Source organism: Artibeus jamaicensis, unplaced genomic scaffold (genome assembly GCF_021234435.1).
Source record: "Artibeus jamaicensis isolate MK-2021 breed Jamaican fruit bat unplaced genomic scaffold, CSHL_Jam_final scaffold_461, whole genome shotgun sequence".
NCBI lineage: Eukaryota > Metazoa > Chordata > Mammalia > Chiroptera > Phyllostomidae > Artibeus > Artibeus jamaicensis.
The window spans coordinates 13,314,993-13,335,169 of record NW_026522045.1 but is presented as its reverse complement, the minus strand read 5'-3'; the positions used below and the strand labels follow the sequence as shown (position 1 = coordinate 13,335,169).

Sequence of the window (20,177 nt, the reverse complement as noted above, 5' to 3'; positions counted from 1 at the left end):
TTCCCAGTTTGAACCTTACTTTTCTAATCAATGAGGAGCCAACTAGGTTTTCTATTATAAAGGAGTGACAAGATCATGTCTGTTCCAAAGAGTAGCTAACAGTGATAATGATTCAGTGGAGAGCAAAAGGCTGGTGGCAGAAAGGCTTTGTATTTGGAATGGGATTACTTTTTAAAAAATGTATTTATTTTTAGAGAGAGGGGGAGAGAGGGAGAAAGAGAAACACTGATGTATGAGAAATATAGCAATCAGTTGCCCCTCGCATGCCCGTTAACTGGGGACCCAGCGCACAATGCAGGCATGCACCTTGACTAGTGACCTTTCAGTTCCCAGGCCAGCACTCAATCCACTAACCCACACCAGCCAGGGCAGAATGGGCCTTTATTTTTTTTTTTTAACTAAATAGGTATAAAAGGATGATTGCTTAATATCCTGGTAAGCCTGCAGCATCATTCAATTTCTTTTTTCTTTTAGTAAACATTCACTCATCTTCTTACCTTGTCTTCATAGCCATTATCTGTGACACAAGTTGGAGGTTTTCCAGGATTGCGATAAAGAATGAAATCTCGACTACGTGAATAGAAAACAAAGGTGGGGTGAAAAGACATAATTTGGCATATGAGATAGTTATAAAAAATAAGTATTTGTTCTTTTAAACTGCTGACCTTATTCATATAAAGTAATCCAAATGCTTAAAACATTAAATAATGTTAATTCAAGGTACAGAAGCTATTGGCCAGTAAAGTCCTATGGATTTTTAAAAATGTATCTTAATTTAGGGGAGGAGGAATAAAGTAGATAGATTACCAATTATATGTACATTTGTGAGTTCTGGAGGCTCTCACTTATTTAGAGAACGTAAAAAAAACCAGATAATAAACATTTTTCTTGATAAAAGACCAGCTAATAAACATTTCAGCTTTTGTAGGCTTTTTTCAACTTTCACTTTGTAGCATGAAAGCAACCACAGACAATGCTAAACAAATGCACATGACTGTGTTCCAATAAAACTTTACTTATAGAGACTGAAATTTGAATTTCATATAACTTTCATATACCATGAAGCATTATACTTCTTTTGATTTGTTAACCTTTTGAAAAGCATCCTCAGCTCGAGGGCCATACAAAAACTGACAGCAGGCCAATTTAAGAGCCGGCACCTGATTTAAAAGCAACCTTCCCAATGACTCTCCATTCCACCTGTTGCTGGATTTAGTGAGAAAAGTGGAGACCAAAAAACACTAACTTGAACAAGTCCCCGTAAGAAAAGGGCTCTAACACTACCAAGATATATGCCATCTCACCATCAGATTTGGGAAAGAGTCTTACACAGATCAAACTTCTCAAATGAACAATATTCCCAGTAGCCTCTAACGTATATTACATAGCTTTTTCAAATCCCCACAGCATTCAGATATGCCACTTCTGCAAATTCAATAACCAGAACAAAACTTCCAAAGCATTAGAACAGTGTTACTCAAAATTTCATCCATTATCGCCTCCCTAAAGAGCAGCTTTAGACTTTTCTTAATTTCTCTAAGAAATTTTAATACCACAGTTACACCGTAAACCATTGTAATATCTAGTTTTCTTGTCCTAAAAAAAAAAAATTTTCTACACCGTAAACCATTGTAATATCCAGTTTTCTTGTCCTAAAAAAAAACAATTTCTACCCCCTGGAAGCAATGCAGCCCTAATGAGGATGCCCCAATGGGGATGCATGCAAAAGAAGCACAAACTTAAACAAAATTCTAAGATAAATATCCTAATTTTCCTCAGGAATAATAATAGTTCTTAAAATTCTTTATACTTCCACTCAAACAAACAAAAATGCTGGAGATTCTTCACCTAAAAATTATACTAATTGACTTGGCTTAGACCTCTTCATTCTACTTATCAATAATACATCACATCTCAAAATTTTCTCAATATTAAAGGGACTTTAATAGAAACCAAACACACATACACTCTTAAAAAAGAGAGAGACTCAACTTACTTATAAATTAGAGAAAGAGCTCTTAATTCCAGCTGGCCAGCACTTTCCTAAACATAAATAGTTTTAAAAAAACATTGCATAATTAGAAAGTACAAGTTTTTGCAAGTTCATCAATTATTTTTTGGATGCAGAATTTGTAGAAACAAATATAACTTGCTTTGAGACTTGGAATACTCGTTAATATAAATTTAATTCAGAAAAAAAGGACCTAAAGACCTTAGCCATTAAGTAACAAAGACAGTTAATATGGGAGATTTAAAAGGCACAATAAAAATGGAATTAGTGTTAAGAATACGAAGTTAGCAGGATATTTAGTACATGGGTTGTAAGACCAAATATGGACTTAATTTAATCACATAAAAATTTTAATTAAATGTGTGTTTATGGATTCTACTCCCACTTAAGAGAAAGGTAACTACAAATCAGGAGAATTGTTTAATAAAAAATAATAATGACTTCCTAGTATCATTCATTACTATCCCCCTCCCCCTTTAAAATGAAAAGGCTTAGGCTTGTCCTGTTCCCAAGCAGCATGTACTCTTTCACTAATCTATGGATGGTAAAATTGTTAAACACACAGTTCTCAAGATTTAACACAAAAAAACAGTAAGTTGACTGCCAGCCTCTAAACTTTTGCAAGAACTATTTGATTCAACACAGCTGGCTACTCAGGAAAATAGATTGGCTCTAGCTAAAGCAACACAGCTGAATGATTACTTAGGTTCTTATTCCAAATACTTTGAAAAGATCAAACCCCCACATTTTATCTTACCTTGGGATCTCCCAACCGTTCCAGGTATTTCTCAAAAGATCCCTCCACATACTTCAAAAATAAAACAAACTTGACTTAACCAAATACATAACATAACTGAAATCTGATTATATTCTGCAATGTTATCCTCCAATGGGTTTTTGTTCAGCTCAATAATTATGGTATTAAATTACTATTTTGCACAGCACCTCAAGAAGATTTGGACATACACAAAAGCTATGAGTGGAGAAAAGCTGGACCATAAAAGTATACTAGGAATTGGTCCTGGCTTACCCAAACACCAGTGCATTTCCTCAAATGCTATGTACCTATGAGTTTGTTTTAAAATGCCAACTTGACAATTTTCATAAATCAATCAAGTCCAATAATTATAAGTCCAACACTTTACATTTCACAGGAGACATGCATTTACAAAGCTAAACTGAGGAACTTTAAAAGGAATTTCATTAGGTTCAAAAAAGGCCAGGGCACAAGGAAACTTTTGGGAGCGATGGAAATTTTCTATATCTTGATTGCTCTGGCAGCTACATGACTGTTTATTATTGGCAAAACTAAAAATACTAAATTTAAAATGGTGAATTTTATTGTTTATAAAATGTACGTCAATAAAAATTAAATTAATTAAACTCAGGAAATATAAATCTAATTCCATGTATATCCAGTATAGCTAGAATTAAATATAACTAGAATTTAAAAAATTAATTTTTAATTTTTCTCAATCCCTTTTAAAAGTAGCATTATTGAGGTATAACTGACATACAATAAACTACAAATATTTCTTTTCTGTATCTTTATGGTTGACACTATTATAAATGTCCTCTTTGCCCACCTTCCCTCTCCCTCACTCTCACTCCTCTCTGGCCAACACCTCACAGATGTCTGTACCTATGGATTATACATGTATGTTCTTTAGTTAATCCCTTCACATTCTTTTATCCAATCCCCCTCCCTCCTCCTCTCTAACAGCTATCAGTCTGTTCCATGTATACAAAACATACAATAAACTGCACATATTTAAATGGGGCAATCTAATAAGTTTTGACACATGTATGTACCCATGAAACCATCATGATAATCGTGATGGTGAATATATTCACCATCCCCATAAGTCTCCTTGTGCCCCTCTCTAATACCACTAACCCCTAAGCGATCACTGACCTGCTTTATTCACTACAGATTGGTTTGCATTTTCTTGTTTTATATAAAGGAAATCATACAGTATGTATGTTTGGGGGGCAGTCTGGTTTCTTCCACACAGTAAAATTATTCCAAGATTCATCCATATAGTTTTAAAATTTTACACATGTACTTTTGTTACTCAAAATGTGGTCTACAAGTAACAGCAATTATCACTTGGGAGTTTGTTAACAAGGCAGAAATCTTGGGCCCCAGCTCAGACCTACTAAATAAAAATCCGTATTTTAACAAGCTATCCAGGTGATTTGTATGCACAAAAATACTTGAGATGCACTGCTTTACACCACGGTCTTGCATTTGAAGTAATTCATGAACAATCTTTTTCCCACGTGTGGTAAAAACTGTAATTAACTTTAAGGTAATAAGCTTAAAAGTCAAGAAGCCTTTACATAGTTTTAAAATTCAATTAAACCTGTTGAAAAAAATTACGAGTAAACCTCGAACAGCAGGCAAATAGCCATAGTATACAGCTAGAAGAAAAAAAGTACTGGGAAGGCTGGGATATAATAAAAATATAACAGACGCATGAAAGGGCACACTTCCTATTACACCTTGATAAAAACCTTGGTTTGTTAACAGGAATTCAACTACATCAACTTACAGAAAGATGCCTTCTAAAAGTTGTTTTAAAGTCAATCATTAGTGGCAGAACTCCAATGACCACAGTTTGTTACACGGAAAGATGGATGTTTAGGACTAATTTGTTTACTTACAATTAAGTTTTACAAGGTTTTTCAAGCATTGCAGAATTAAACAAGAGAACAGAGGGTGTTTCCATCTGCGCATATTTTTAAATATACACTTAAAAATATTAACACAGCCAAACCTTTCTTAAACTATAATTAATTGTTCAGGAAAACAGCGGTATAGATAATACAAAATAGAAGTCAAAGTACCTTTTTAGGGTTTGGGAGTTTTTTGGTATGTGGGGAAAGAAAATAATGGGAGAATACAGGTTTAGAGTACAAAACAATGTAATTCTGGAACAACGTCCAGAAGTGTGCTAGCTAGAGGGAAGGAAGTTAGCAGAAAATTAAATATTTGCTACCGAGATTACGTGATATAATTTTCGTATGTAGGTGCTCAAAATTAATTTTCCCTCTACCACGTGCTGTAACGACAACTTTCCCTTGGGTATGTATTCTACTTACAGACTCAAAAGTTTGTTGATTTTCTCTCATATATGAGACACAAGCCTTCCTGATTTCCAAATGATGGACCTGGCTGCAAAACAACTAAAAAGAAAAAAAAAACAGCTTACTGTCAGCAGTAATTTAAAACAGAAGCTTGTAAATTAACACTATGAACTGGACATTTAAAGACCCCCTCCTTAAGAACATATAAAGAAAATTGGGAAATTGAGTCCTGATATTATTAAAATCTGTTCTTGTCACCTCTAGTGAGATTGGACAGAGATGATTTTGTTAAGCCCCCCTTTCTCTTCTCCCTATGGACACAGGCTGCATTTTCCCTTAGGCAAATTTAGAGGAAGCAGGGGCTGCTTATAAAGGATCAAGATAAATTTCAAATTTTTCTTTCCCCCCATTATCGTATTTCTCTTACATTCCAAAGTAATATTGAGAAAACAGAAGAGATAACAAAGGCACAGCAACACATTTGGACTAACTGGCAAAGGTATGCACCAAGTTGGGCCATAGGTCTTTTAGCTACAGTACCACGCCACATCTCAAACTCTGAAATCTCAGTATGGGAAGATATATTTGCTCTCCTTTTACCTGCTCCGAAATAGCCCGAAAGAGGCAAGAGGCATCCTTGGCAGTTAGCTTTCGAAATAGTCCTAAACTGCCTAAATATTCATCCATTGTTGCCTCACTCGCAGACTTCTGGCCGCAGTACTTTTTCCATCCTTTATGCATTGTGCCCAGACGGTGGGGAGGGAGAGAAACTAACACAAGTATAGCCAGAAGGTAAAAGGAGGTTGCAGGTAGAGATGGGTAGTAGAGACAAGGGCTTGCTTATGCAGGTATCCCGAAAGCAGCCCAAAGTCTAGGTATGAGAAGGCAGCTGGAGTCAGCCTTGCAGAATCTTGGCACTTCTCAGGAGCAGAAGCAAAAAGCTGGCTTGCCCAGGACAAGTTGAAATCCTGTGAAAAGAAGAGGAAGAACAAATACTTCTAGGAATAGAGAACTCAAATTGAGAAAGACACAGGAGGGAGAAGGTACTTGCAGAGCTACCTTATTGGGGAAGAGAGGAATTAACCCAATCAGCCTAAGCTTGAGAAGTCTGCACAAGCAGCTGAGCTTTGGGACCAAAGGGAAGCTTAGTTTGCACCTTAACTCAGGGCAACTGCTGCACGAGGCTGCAAAGGGACTACAATAACACCCAGGTGTATATGATGCAGCCTGGCCTGCATTACAATGCTGTAAGACTTCTACCCAAATTTTCAACTACAGTCTCTGCCCAAATTCCCTGCTCCTTTCATGGTTTCGTGGAGATCTGAACCTAATTTAACTAGTAACTTTTTGTAGTCAGAATTATCTTCTTAAAACATAGAAAGGTGGCACCCTTAATATACAGGCACAGGGGTCACAGTTCAAGCAAAGCAGTTATATGGATATTTCGGGTATGGGGTTTAAGTAATCTTCTTTCAGTTCTCCCAGATAATAACCCTCTACTAAGATCACAGAAACTAAATCCATTAGTTATGGTAGGAAACAGTGATGGAATTCTTGACTAATGTCTCCAAAGTACTGGATAGCATTAATAAGAAGAGAATATGCAAAAAGTGTTTCTTAGATACTGAAGATGAAAATTCAAATTGAAGTATCATGAAAGGAATAACTTAGCCAGAAGCTTTCTAATAGACTGCATGTAAAAGCCTGTGGCACAGTACTAAAAGTGTTAAGACATGAGAGGCATGTTTCAATGTATTATTAGGGTCCTTTCCTGGAAAAAAGCTACTCTGGCTTATGAGATAACCAAAGTAAAACATGACTATGCTTTGTAAAGCTCAAAGACAGGACTGGTCACCTGTACTACCTGAGTTCATGATCAAGTGTTTCATTTTTATTTAAATGCCTGAATCCAATTCCTTTTTTACTTTTTCTAAATGTTAAAAATAGATAAAAATCTGTGTTTGAGGAGGTTGCAAGATTCAGCTGCTCTGAAAATTGTTTTTCTTTTACCTATGGATTCAGTAGTAATCATGACTGTACCCTACAGGGACAGCATAAATGACCAATTTCATAATTAAGGGATGAAATATAGGTATGGTGGAATAAAGAATAAAATCTTCACTTCTTTTTTAACATGCCAGTCTGAAATCACCTTAACTAATTTAGTTTTTTAAAGAAACCATAACCATGTGGAAATTATTCCTTTTGTAAAAGTTTGAAACATGGTTTGGGAAAGAGGAATTGTCATCTTTGTTCAAGGCCACAAATAACACTGAAAATTCTTCATGTTTATTGCCATTTAAACTAAAACTAAAGTATATAAAACTTCAATAAATACTAATTGATATATGTAAGTTTAAGGAAAGAAATAAAGAGAAAAATGGGAGAAGAGAGAGAAATAAAAAAAAATAGGAGAAAGAACAGAGAGAAAATTTTCCTTCTTTAATTTTCTTAAAGAAGAAAAATTAGAGCCAGGAAGACAAAAAGAGACAAAGAGGAAAAAGAAAGTAGCACAGAGAAAGCACACAAAAAGAGACCCACACACATATGGCCAACTGATTTTTGACAAAAGGTTCGAGAGTAATTTAAGAGAAAAGATGGTATTTTCATCAAATGGTGCTGGAAAAACTGATATTCATGTGCAAAAAAAAAATTGATCCTCAACCTGTACCTCACATTTTCACAGTAATTAACTCAAAATAGATCAAAGACCTAAATGTAGAACAAAACTTCAAAACTTTTGGAAGAAAGCATAATTGAAAATCTTCAATGCCTTGAGTTAGGCAAACAGTTTTTAGATGTAATATAAGAAAAAAATTAATTGAAATTTATCAAAATTAAAAACTTTTGCTCTTCAAATGATACTGTTAGGACAATGATAATACAAGCCAGACTGGGAGAAAATATTTATATATCACATATTATGACAGAAACCTTTTTACTGAAATATATAATAACTCAAAAGTCAACAATAAGAAAACAACACATTTAAAAAATGAGCAAAAAATTATCTACACATTTCAGAGAAGATAAAACACTTAATAAGCACACAAAAAAGATGTTCAAGCACTATACAGCTATACACATGAAGCTAATATAAAATAATACTGAGTGTCAAAAATTTTTTAAAGATGTTCAACATCAATAGTCATTAGAAAAATGCAAATTCAAACCACAATGAGACATCACTATACACCTACTAGGATGGCTATTAAATCGCCAATAACAAGGTTTAGCAAAAAATGTGAAAACAAACCTAAGTAAAAGAAGCCAGATGCAAGAAAAAAAGAGTATTATTCCATTATTTCATTCAAATGAAATGTATCAAAAAGGCAATCTATAGAAACAGAAAAAGTACCTGTGGTTGCCAGGGGTTGGAGTAGGAATAGGTATTAACCACAAACAGGCACAAGAAGTCTTTTTTTTTTGTTCTTTTTAATTATATTTTGGGGGGGGGCTTTCAAGATGGCGATGGAGCAGGACGGGGCAGATACCAGTTCCTAGTACAAAAGGGAGAGAAACCTGTCTCATCCGAGGAGGAGAAACCAGCAAGCCAGCAGTTGCCAAGCATATATGAAAATAACGGACCAGAAACTTCCATGGTCACGGAGGAACCAGACAGTAGGGAGACAGCAGCAGTACAGTAGTCTCAGGGACGGAGCAAAAAGAAACAGCAGGGATCTCCGCCCAGTGGCGAGAGCTCAACCGTGCCTGGGACAGCGTTCAGTGCCCAGACGACTCCCTCCCTGGGATTTTTCGGCCGGGCAGGCCAAGTGGCCCAGGCAAAGAGGTGTGGAAGGGATTTCAGCCTGTGCACAATTTGGGGGACTAGTCGCCCAGACGCGCAGTGTATCTGGGCGAGTGCCTGAGGGCGCCTAGGCCAACGTTCAGCGCCCGGAAAGCTCCCTCCCTAGGATTTTTGGGCTGGGACCTGCCAAGAGGCACAACCAGAGGGGAGCAGAGGAGATTTCACCTTGCGCACAGTTCTGGGTCCAGCGCCTGGCATGGTGCTGCTCCATCCCTAGGTTTTATCAGCAGAGGTTGGCCAGGGGACCCAGACAAACACAGGAGCAGAGGGATACACACCATGCAGCTTGCCATGACGTGCACACAGAGTTACTAGGTCGGCGCCCAGTCCTCAGATCGGCTCCCGGCTTCCAGTCCACCCCCTTCAGACTATCTGGAAGCCCCAGGTGCTGAGGGGTCCTGGGGAAAAAGCTGAGACCCTCAAAACCCTCCTTTCTGGCCAAGCAAGGTGGGGTGCCAGGAGAGACTTGTTTGATAGATTTTGCAGAGAGGCTGCTGAGGACAAAGGGCCCCAACCAAGGACTCTGTGGTTGCCAGCCCAGGAGAACTGAGAGGTACAGCGTGGGGCTCTGAATCCAATAGACACAGAAGCCTGGTCTGCTCCACACCCAGCTTGGCAGTGAACCCAAGATTGGGCAGAGGGCCTAGAGCTTCCCCACAGAACGGGGGAAGGTCTGTGCTCAATCCCGAGGGAATCAGGCAACTAGGCCAGTGTAGGTGCCCATAACACCGCAAACCAGCCCATGGTGGTAATCCCTGGGAGGGGAGTGCTGTGAAGAAGTCCTAATTCCCCATTGTAGGGAGCTGGGGAGAGGCACCAAGTGTCTGGATCCTGAGAGGGGCTGGCTGAAAAAAATCACAACAATCGACCCTCAGCCAACTGCAACCAGAAAAATCGGTTCGGCTACTTTGAAGCCAACAAGTGACATTTCCTTTTTTGTTGTTGTTTTGGGGGATTCTTTTTGTTTGTGTGTTCTTTGTTTCTTGTTTCTTATTTTTTTTATTTTACTTCATTTTATTTTTATTCTTTCTTTTTTTTTTTTTGCTTTTTTTCCTTTTCCATTCCTATTCTTTTCCTTTTTGCTTTTTTAAATTAATCTGTTATTTCTTTTAAATTTTATTGCTGTTCCATCTTTCGATACTTTTGTCCTCTTTTCTTGGATTTTCTGTTTATTTCTTCTTCTTTTCTTTCTAAACTTATTCCTCTTTCTTCCATTCCCCTACCATTTCTTTTCTTTCTTCCTTTTATTTCTTTCTTTTACCCACAAGACTCACAATCAACTTGAAAATATGAAAAAACCAGAGCTGGACCCATACAAGAGGCCTCCAAATAGTAGAGTCAGAGAGTCAAATTGCACATTGCTGTAGGAGAGAAGCCAAAAGTTGCTGCATATTTGAGTAGGTGGAAGCAGACAACGACAGGATAAAAAAAAGAGACTGCGCCACTGAAATTCACAGGCATCCCACCAGAAAAGTTCACACCATAAACGCAGGGTATCAAAACAGATTAATCTAAGAAGCTGAGGATAACAAGAAAAGTCTCACAAAAAATGGGAAGACAAAGAAACAATCCCCAAATGAAAGGAAAGGAGGAACCCTCAGAAAGAATGTTAGATGAAATAGAGGCAAGTCAACGATCAGATACTGAATTCAAAGCACTGGTTATCAGGAAGTTCAAAGAGCTCACAATCAGGTACCAGAAACTACAGGGGAGCTATGATGATCTCACCTCGAACAATATCATCCTGAAAAAGAAAATGGAAACTATTAGCAAGGACCAAGAGGAAATGAAGGAAACTATTTCTGAATTAAAAAACACAGTAGAAAGCATTAAAAATAGGGTAGATGAAACAGAATATTGGATTAGTGAATTGGAGGACAAAGTAGAAAGCATCTCACAGAAAGAACAGGAAAGGGAAAAGAGGCTCAGAAAGAATGAAGAGGGATTAAGAGAAATGCAAGACAATATGAAACGTAATAATATCTGAATAATAGGAATACCAGAAGGAGAAGAAAAAGAAGGGATAGAAAACATATTTGAAAGAGTAATGAGAGAAAATTTCCCTAATTTGATAAAAGAAAAAGTCACACAAATCCAGGAATCACACAAAGTCCCATTCAAGAGGAACCCAAGGAGGCCCACTCCAAGACACATCATTATTAAAATGGCAAAATTCCAAGACGAAGAGAGAATCTTAAAGGCAGCAAGAGAGAAAAAAGAAGTAACATACAAGGGAGCCTCAAGAAGATTAGCTACTAACTTCTCAATGGAAACACTCCAAGCAAGAAGAGAATGGCAAGAAATATTCCAAGTAATGAGAACCAGAGGCCTACAACCAAGGCTACTTTACCCAGCAAGGCTCTCAATCAAGATAGAAGGACAAATAGACAGCTTCCAAGACAAAAGAAGTCTAAAAGAATTTGCTGCCTCCAAGTCGGCTCTACAAGAAATACTAAAAGGACTGCTTTAAGGAAAGGAAGGAAAAGAGACAGACAGAGAGGAACACAGGTACAAAAATGGCAATGAATAAGTACCTATCAATAATAACCTTAAATGTAAATGGATTAAATGCTCCAATCAAAAGACACAGAATAGCTGCATGGATAAGAAAGCATGAGTGACACATATGCTGCCTACAGGAGACCCACCTCAGGATAAAAGACCATCACAGACTAAAAGTAAAAGGCTGGAAACAAATTTTCCAAGCAAACAGGCAAGAAAAAAAAGCTGGGGTAGCAATTCTCATATCAGACAAAACAGACTTCAAGAAAAGAGCCATAGAGAGAGACCCAGAAGGTCACTTCATAATACTCAAGGGAAGAATCAACCAAGAAGACATTAACATCATAAATATATATGTACCCAACATAGGAGCACCAAAATATATAAAGAAAGTCTTAGAGGACTTCAAGAAAGATATTGACAGCAACACAATTATAGTGGGGAATTTTAACACCCTACTATCAAAAATGAACAGACTTTCCAAACAAAATATCAACAAAGCCACTGCGGCATTAAACAACACCCTTGATGAAATGGACCTAACTGATAAATACAGAGCTCTTCACCCCAAAGAAGCTATATACACATTCTTCTCAAATGCACATGGAACATTCTCAAAGATAGACCACATGATAGGACACAAAACAAGCCTCAACAAATTCAAGAATATTGAAATCATACCAAGCATCTTCTCTGACCACAAGGGACTGAAATTGGAAATCAACCCCAAAGGAAAAAACCCAAAGCACCCAAAATCATGGAGACTGAATGGTATACTATTAAACAACAAATGGGTCAAGAATGAAATTAGGGAAGAAATCAAAACGTTTCTGGAAAGAAATGATAACAATCTCACAACAACCCAAAACTTATGGGACACAGCGAAGGCAGTCCTGAGAGAAAAGTTTATAGCAATGCAGGCCTACCTAAAGAAGATAGAAACATTTCAAACAAACAACCTTACTCTACGTCTGCAAGAACTCGAGTAACAACAACAAAAACAGCCAAAAGCAAGTAGAGGGAAGGAAATAACCAAGATCAGAGCAGAACTAAACGACATAGAGACTAAAAGCATAATTCTAAGGATCAATGAATCCAGGAGTTGGTTCTTTGAGAAGATAAACAAAATAGACAAGCCTTTAAGTAGGCTCATCAAGAAAAGAAGGGAACGGACACAAACAAACACAATCAGAAATGAAACAGGAGAGATTACAAATGACACCACAGAAATAGAAAGGATGGTAAGAAATTACTATGAAGAACTGTATGCCAAGAAATTTGAGAACCTAGGGGAAATGGACACATTTCTAGAAAAACATAATCTCCCAAAACTCAATGAAAAAGAAGTAGAAAACCAGAATAGACCAGTAACAGCAAAAGAAATAGAAGCAGTAATCAAAAAACTCCCATCAGACAAAAGCCCCGGACCAGATGGGTTCATTGGAGAATTCTACAAAGCATTTAAGGAAGAGCTAACCCCTATTCTTCACAGACTATTACAAAAAATCCAAAAGGATGGAAAACCCCCAAACTCCTTTTATGAAGCCAGCATCATCCTAATTCCAAAACCAGATAGAGATACCACAAAGAAAGAAAACTTCAGGCCAATATCACTGATGAACATAGACGCTAAAATCCTCAACAAAGTATTGGCAAATCGCATCCAACAATATATCCAAAAGATTATACACCATGACCAAGTGCGATTCATCCCAGGGATGCAAGGATGGTTCAACATTTGCAAATCAGTAAATGTAATTCATCACATAAACAAAAGCAAAGACAAAAACCACATGATCATATCAATAGACGCAGAAAAAGCTTTCGATAAGGTACAACACCCATTTATGATAAAAACACTCAGCAAAGTGGGAATAGAGGGAGCATTCCTCAATATAATAAAGGCCATATATGAGAGACCTACAGCCAATATCATACTCAATGGGCAAAAACTAAAAGCTTTTCCACTAAGATCAGGAACAAGACAAGAATGTCCACTTTCACCACTTCTATTCAATATAGTTTTGGAAGTTTTGGTCACAGCGATCAGGCAAGTAAAGGAAATAAAAGGCATCCAAGTAGGAAAGGAGGAAGCAAAACTGTCACTGTTTGCAGATGACATGATAGTGTACATGGAAAATCCTATAGACACTACCAAAAAACTGCTCAAACTAATTAATGAATTTGGCAAAACAGCAGGACACAAAGTCAATATCCAGAAATCAAAGAAATTTTTGTATACTAACAATGAATCAGCAGAAGCAGAAATCAAGGAAAAAATCCCATTCGATATAGCAAAAAGAAAAATAAAATATCTGGGAATAAACCTAATCAAGGAGGTAAAAGACCTGTATGCAGAAAACTACACAGCCCTGAAGAAAGAAATCAGGGAAGACACAAACAAATGGAAACATATACTGTGTTCATGGATTGGAAGAATTAACATCATCAAAATGTCCATACGACCCAAAGCAATATACACATTCAATGCAATACCTATTAAAATACCAATGGCATATTTCACAGACATAGAACAAACACTTCAAAAATTTATATGGAACCATAAACAACCCCGAATAGCAGCTGCACTTTTGAGAAAGAAGAACAAAGTAGGAGGGATCACAATACCTGATATCAAACTGTATTACAAAGCCACTGTAATCAAAACAGCCTGGTACTGGCATAAAAACAGGCACATAGACTCTCTACAGTCAATTAATATTCGACAAAGGGGGCAGTAACATAAAATGGAGAAAAGATAGCCTCTTCAACAAATGATGTTGGGAGAACTGGACAGCTACCTGCAAAAAAATGAAACTTGAGCACAAACTTACACAATACAACAAAATGAATTCAAGGTAGATAAAAGACTTAAATATAAGCCGTGACACCATTAAAGTCCTAGAGGAGAACATTGACAAGAAAATCTCAGATATTCCACGCAGCAACATTTTTACCGATATGTCCCCTAGAGCAAGGAATGTAAAGGAAAGAATAAACAAATGGGATCTCATCAAAATAAAAAGCTTCTGCATGGCTAAAGAAAACAGTATTAAATTAAAAAGACAACCAACTGTATGGGAAAACATATTTGCCAATGATACCTCAGACAAAGGTTTAATCTCCAAAATATAAAAAGAACTTACATGACTCCACTCTAGGAAGACATCGAACCCAATTAAAAAATGGGAAAAGAACTTGAACAGACACTCCTCTGAGGAGGACATACAGAATATCCAGAGACACATGAAGAGATGCTCAATATTGTTAGCTATCAGAGAGATGCAAATTAAAACCACAATGAGATACCACTTTACACCAGTCAGGATGGCTATCATAAACAAAGCAACAAACAACAAATGTTGCAGAGGTTGTAGGGAAAAGGGGTCCTTAGTCCACTGTTGGTGGGATTGTGGACTGGTACAACCATTATGGAAAGCAGTATGGAATTTTCTGAGAAAAATAAAAATCAACCTGCCTTTTGACCCAGCAATTCCACTGCTGGGATTATATCCTAAGAATCCTAAAACATCAATTTCAAAGAACCTATGCACCACAATGTTCATAGCAGCACAATTTACAATAGCCAAGAGTTGGAAGCAACCTAGGTGCCCGTCAGTAAATGAATGTATAAAAAAATTGTAGTACATATACACAATGGAATTCTATGCAGCAGAGAGAATGAAGGAGCTACTACCCTTTGCAACAACATGGATGGAACTGGAAAGCATTATGCTGAGTGAAATAGGCCAGGTGCTGAAAGACAAATACCATATGATCTCACCTTTAACAGGAAGCTAAATAACAAAACAAACAAGCAAACAGAATAAAAACAAAGACACTGAAATAGAGAACAAGTGGGCAGTGACCAGATGGGAGAGGGTAGGGAATTTAAGGGGAAAAAAAGGAGAGGGATTTTGAGGAACAAATATGAAAGACACAGGGATGAGGACTGGGTGTGCGGAAATGGGAGGGGGGTGGGCAGCACAGGGCAGGGGGTGCTGGGATGGGAGAAATTGACAAAAAACTGTACTTGAAAAATAACTAAGTAAAATTTAAAAAAAAAATATATATATATACATTTTTTTGATTATGCCATTACAGTTGTCCCATTCCCCTCTTCATTCCCCTCCACCCTGCACACTTCCTCCCCCACCATTCCCTCTTTCAGTTTATGTCCATGTGTCACAAGTTCTTTAGATTCTCTATTTCCCATACTATTCTTGCCCCCCCATCTACTTTCTATCTACTGTCTATGCTACTTATTTTCTGTACCTTCTCCCCCCTTCTCCTCCTCCCACTCCCCAGTTGCTAACCCTCCATGAGATCTTCATTTCTGTGGTTCCACTCCTGATCTAGCTGTCCTCTTAGTTTGCTTTTGTTTCAGGTGTGGTTGTTAATAACTGTGAGCTTGCTGTCCTTTCACTGTTCATATTTTTATCTTCTTTTTCTTAGTTAAGTCCCTTTAACATTTCATATAATAAGGGCTTGGTGATGATGAACTCCTTGAATTTGACCTTTTTTATTGTGATAAAAATGGTCTAAAAGTGATCTGTGATCATGTCTGAAAAATATCTGTATATTCATTAAAAATTACTGAATTGTACATTTAAAACTGGTGATTTTTATTCAGCTTATAATTCACTCAAAGTGAACAATTCAAATTAACAGAGTGGTGCATTCATCACCACTTTCAATTTTAGAACATTCGCATTACCCCCAAATAAAATACCATAGTACATAACAACCAACTTCTAATCTCCCTACACCCAGCAACTCAAGACAACCACTAATCCACTCTCTGTCTCTGTATTATTTGCCTGTTCTGGACATTCCAAATAAATCAAATTGTACAATATATGGTCCTGTGTTAACAGGCTTCTTGAACTGAGCATGAGGTTTTCAAGGGTCAGCCATGTTGTAGCATATATCAATCCATACTTCAATTCTTTGTATAAACTATATTTTACTTACCTATACTTCAGTTGATGAACATTTAGATTGTTTCCACTTTGGGGTTATTATAAATAATCTGTTATAAACATTCACATGCAGGTTTTTCTCTGAACAGGTTTCTATTCTATTGAGTAATACCTAGGATTGCAGTTGCTGGATCACATGATAAATGTGTTTAACTGTTTGAGGCACTGTCAGACTATTTTTCACAGCAGCTGCACCATTTTACATTCTCATCAGTAGTGTTTGAGCATTCCCATTTCCACATATCCTATCAACACTGCTGTCCATCTCTTGATGATAGCCATCCTGATGGGTGTGAAATGGTATCTCAGTGTGACTTGGTTTTGCCATTTCCCTGATGGCTAATAATGTTGAGCATCTTTTTCATGGGCCTGTTGGCCATTTGTATATCTTTTCTGAAATACCATTACATACATCTTACGATAACTAAAATAACTTTTTTAAATTGACAATAGCGAGTTGTTGATAAGGATGCAGAGCAACTAGAACTCTCATATGTTGCTGGTAGGAATATAAAATAGTACACAGCCACTCTGGGAAAATAGTTGAGCACTAGTTTCTTATAAAGTTAAACATAGAATTACCAATGACACAGCAATCCTATTTCTGGATATCTCTCTAAGAGAAATGAAAACAAGTTCATACAAAAATATGTATATGAATATGTATAACAACTTTTTTCATAATCATGGTTCACCTAAAACTGGAAACAATTCAAACATCTTTCAACTAGTGAATGGACAAGGTGAGGTATATCCATTTAATAAAATACTCCTTAGCAATAAAAAACATGAAGCGTGAATACCCAAAGAACATATATGAACCTTGAATGCATTGTGTTATCATATTTTTTGGACCATAAGATGCACTTTCTTACCACATTTTTGCTTTAAAATGTGTTTCCTATTTTCCTCCTCTAAAACTTAGGTGTGTCTATTTTTTGGACCATAAGACACACCCAGGTTTTAGAGGAAGAAAACAGGAAAAAAATTTTTGAAGCAAAAAATGTGGTCAAAACATGCGTCTTATAGTCCGAAAAATATGGGTAAGTGAAAGCCAACAGATTCAAAGGCTAACTGCTGCATGATTATATTTATATGACATACTGAAAAGGCAAAGCTATAAGAAGGGGAAACACATCAGCTTCTACCAGTAGGCAGGGTCACAGAAAAGGGTTGACTACAAAATGGCAACAAGGGATGTATGGCGGTGTGTGTCAGAACTGTTGACTGTAGTAGTGGTTACACAATTAGGCATTTGTTGAAACTTAAAGAACTGTACAAAGAAAAAAATCCTAATTTTGCTGTACTTAAATTTTAAAATAAAATAATAAGAATCAGTAGAAGGAATAGAATTTAGAGTTGAAGAGCTCACAAAACAAACACAACTGGAGAGAAAAAAACAAGCAAATTAGAGTACCATCCAGGGAAGCCAACATCTAACCAACAGCAGGCCCAAAAAGAGATGAAGTAGACGGGAAGAAATGATGATGGTGATGTAAGGAAAATTCCAGCTCAGCAGGATATGAATATCTATATTTAGACTGAAAATGTCCATGAAGTAACCAAAACAGTGAAATAAAAAAAGATGATCAGCAATGCACATAACATTTCTGAAGTCAGGGGATAAAGATTCTAAAAGCTTTCATAGAGGAAAAAACATGTCATATACAGAAGATCAGACATATGCATAGCAATAAACTTCTCAATAGAACTTTTTTTTCTGAGTGATTTTATTTTTTATTCTCTTTTAAAAATTTTTAGTTACTTTTCAAACACAGTTTTCTATTTCTCAATAGAACTATTAATAGAAGCTAGAAAACAATAAAGTTCAATATTTGAGGGTAAAGAATTTCCAACCCTGAATTCTACATCATGCTATCAATCGGATAGGAAAGCAGAAGGTGTTTTCAAGCATTAAAGATAAAAATAATTTACTGAACTTTCTCAGAAAGCTATTGGAGGATATTTGAAACCAAAATAAAAAAGTTAAACCACACAAAAAAAGAAAGGCAGGAGGGCACATAGAATCTTATAAACAGAAGATTCAACACAAGAGAGAAGCAAAGGAATTTACTAGATAAGGATGAATGAAAAACCCCAGGACAAACATTTAGTAGGACTAAATAAGAGAACCACCAGTTCAGGTAAAAGGACAAAGAACTCCAGTGCAGACAGTTCAAAAGAAATATTTATAAATAAATAATACAAATTAGAGATAACCCAATGTATTTTGTTTGTTTGTTTTTAAAAGATTTCATTCATTGATTTTTAGAGAGAGGGGAATAGAAAGAGAGAAACATCCATGTGTGGTTGCCTCTCATGTGCCCTGCACTGGGGACCTGGTCTGCAACCCAGGCATGTGCCCCAACTGGGAATCAAACTAGTGACCCCTTGGTTTGCAGCCCACACTCAATCCACTGAGCTACACCAGCCACGGCAACCTAATGTGTTTAATCATACTAGGAAAGACAGACATCTCTGTTGGAGATCTTGAGAATGTTTCTATAGAAAACTGAGCAAATAAAAAAAATTAAAGAAAAAGTTTTTTAAGAACTGTAATCAATGAACACATACTACATGGCTCAGATGTGATCAAAATTGCACTTAAGTAATTGTAAAAATGTCAACACTGAAAACATCTCAAGGAACTGATAAAAATACATTTGTTTTGGTTTTTAAAATTTGTGTATTGTCTATAGACTTCCTAATGTGGAAGGGAGAGAGATAAAGCCTCCTCTTCCCCAGTAGGAAGTCTCTAGATGAGATTTAAAATTAAAAAACAAAAACAAATTTGAATATATTAGTTATAAAACATCCATAATAGTATAATATGGTCACCTACAGGAAGCAGTATCAGAGATGGAGAGAAGTGGGACATAAAACTATTTTCTTGTTATAAGTCTTGTAGAACTAGTATTTTATATTATTTTCATGTATTAGCTTGAGAAATAATAAAAAATTAAAAGTTATTCAGTATGTGAGCAAGAAACAGAATAGGAAAATAAACAAAAAAATAAGTAGAATTTTACAGCTACAAGGCATCTCTTATTTCACAGATGAAAAAACTGGGTTTCAAACAATTTTAAGACTTGTCCAAGTTTTCACATCCATTCAGCAGTAGTACTACACATTGTTGCACAATTGTTATAAAGATGGACTGGATACCAAATAAAAGATATGAACAAAGGCTCAGGGGTGGTTAAGCACATATTATGTTCCCCAAATTATTACAATAGGGCTTTAAATAAAGTTATTAAATAATAATGTCCTTTGAAGTATCTATTGCACTTGAAATCCCAGTTGGCTAACTATTCTCCCACAGCAAACTACTCTACTCCTATAAACTTCAACAGTGGTTCTCAATAAAGGGCTTCATAAAACACAGATGGCCCCCACCCTGAGAGATTCTGATTCAGGTCAGGGTTGAGTCCTGAGAACTTACATTTCTAACAAGTTCTCAAGTGTTGCTGATGGTACTGGTCCAGGACCACACTTTGAGAACCAATGCTTTAGAACAATTTGTTGCACAAGTTACTAATAAGTGTTCCTAAAAGAGTTTCAAGGCCAAAATTTCAGAAACACTGCATGCATACTATCAGGAACACTGCATAGTATAATCCTATCTTTGAGGTTCACAATGCCCATTAGCAATATCAAAGGATCTAAAGCACAGGTGGACAAACACAAGGCCGGCAGGCTGAATCTGGCCTTCCACCTTGTTTTATCTGGCCCGGCACCTTGTATTCACCCAGCAGCAGCCCCTAGTAGGGGTAGGAGCTCCATA

General features: G+C 36.7%; 1 protein-coding gene across 1 annotated transcript in view; it reads right to left on the bottom strand.

Moving 5' to 3' along the window:
- ALG13 (ALG13 UDP-N-acetylglucosaminyltransferase subunit) overlaps positions 1-20,177 on the bottom strand; it is a 107,267-nt gene that overhangs the window by 63,174 nt on the left and 23,916 nt on the right. The window contains 8 exon segments of the mRNA XM_037142524.2: positions 498-570; positions 1,997-2,043; positions 2,769-2,819; positions 5,117-5,200; positions 5,702-5,855; positions 5,857-5,915; positions 5,917-6,041; positions 6,044-6,069. Coding sequence (XP_036998419.2) covers positions 498-570; positions 1,997-2,043; positions 2,769-2,819; positions 5,117-5,200; positions 5,702-5,855; positions 5,857-5,915; positions 5,917-6,041; positions 6,044-6,069 — 619 coding nt within the window.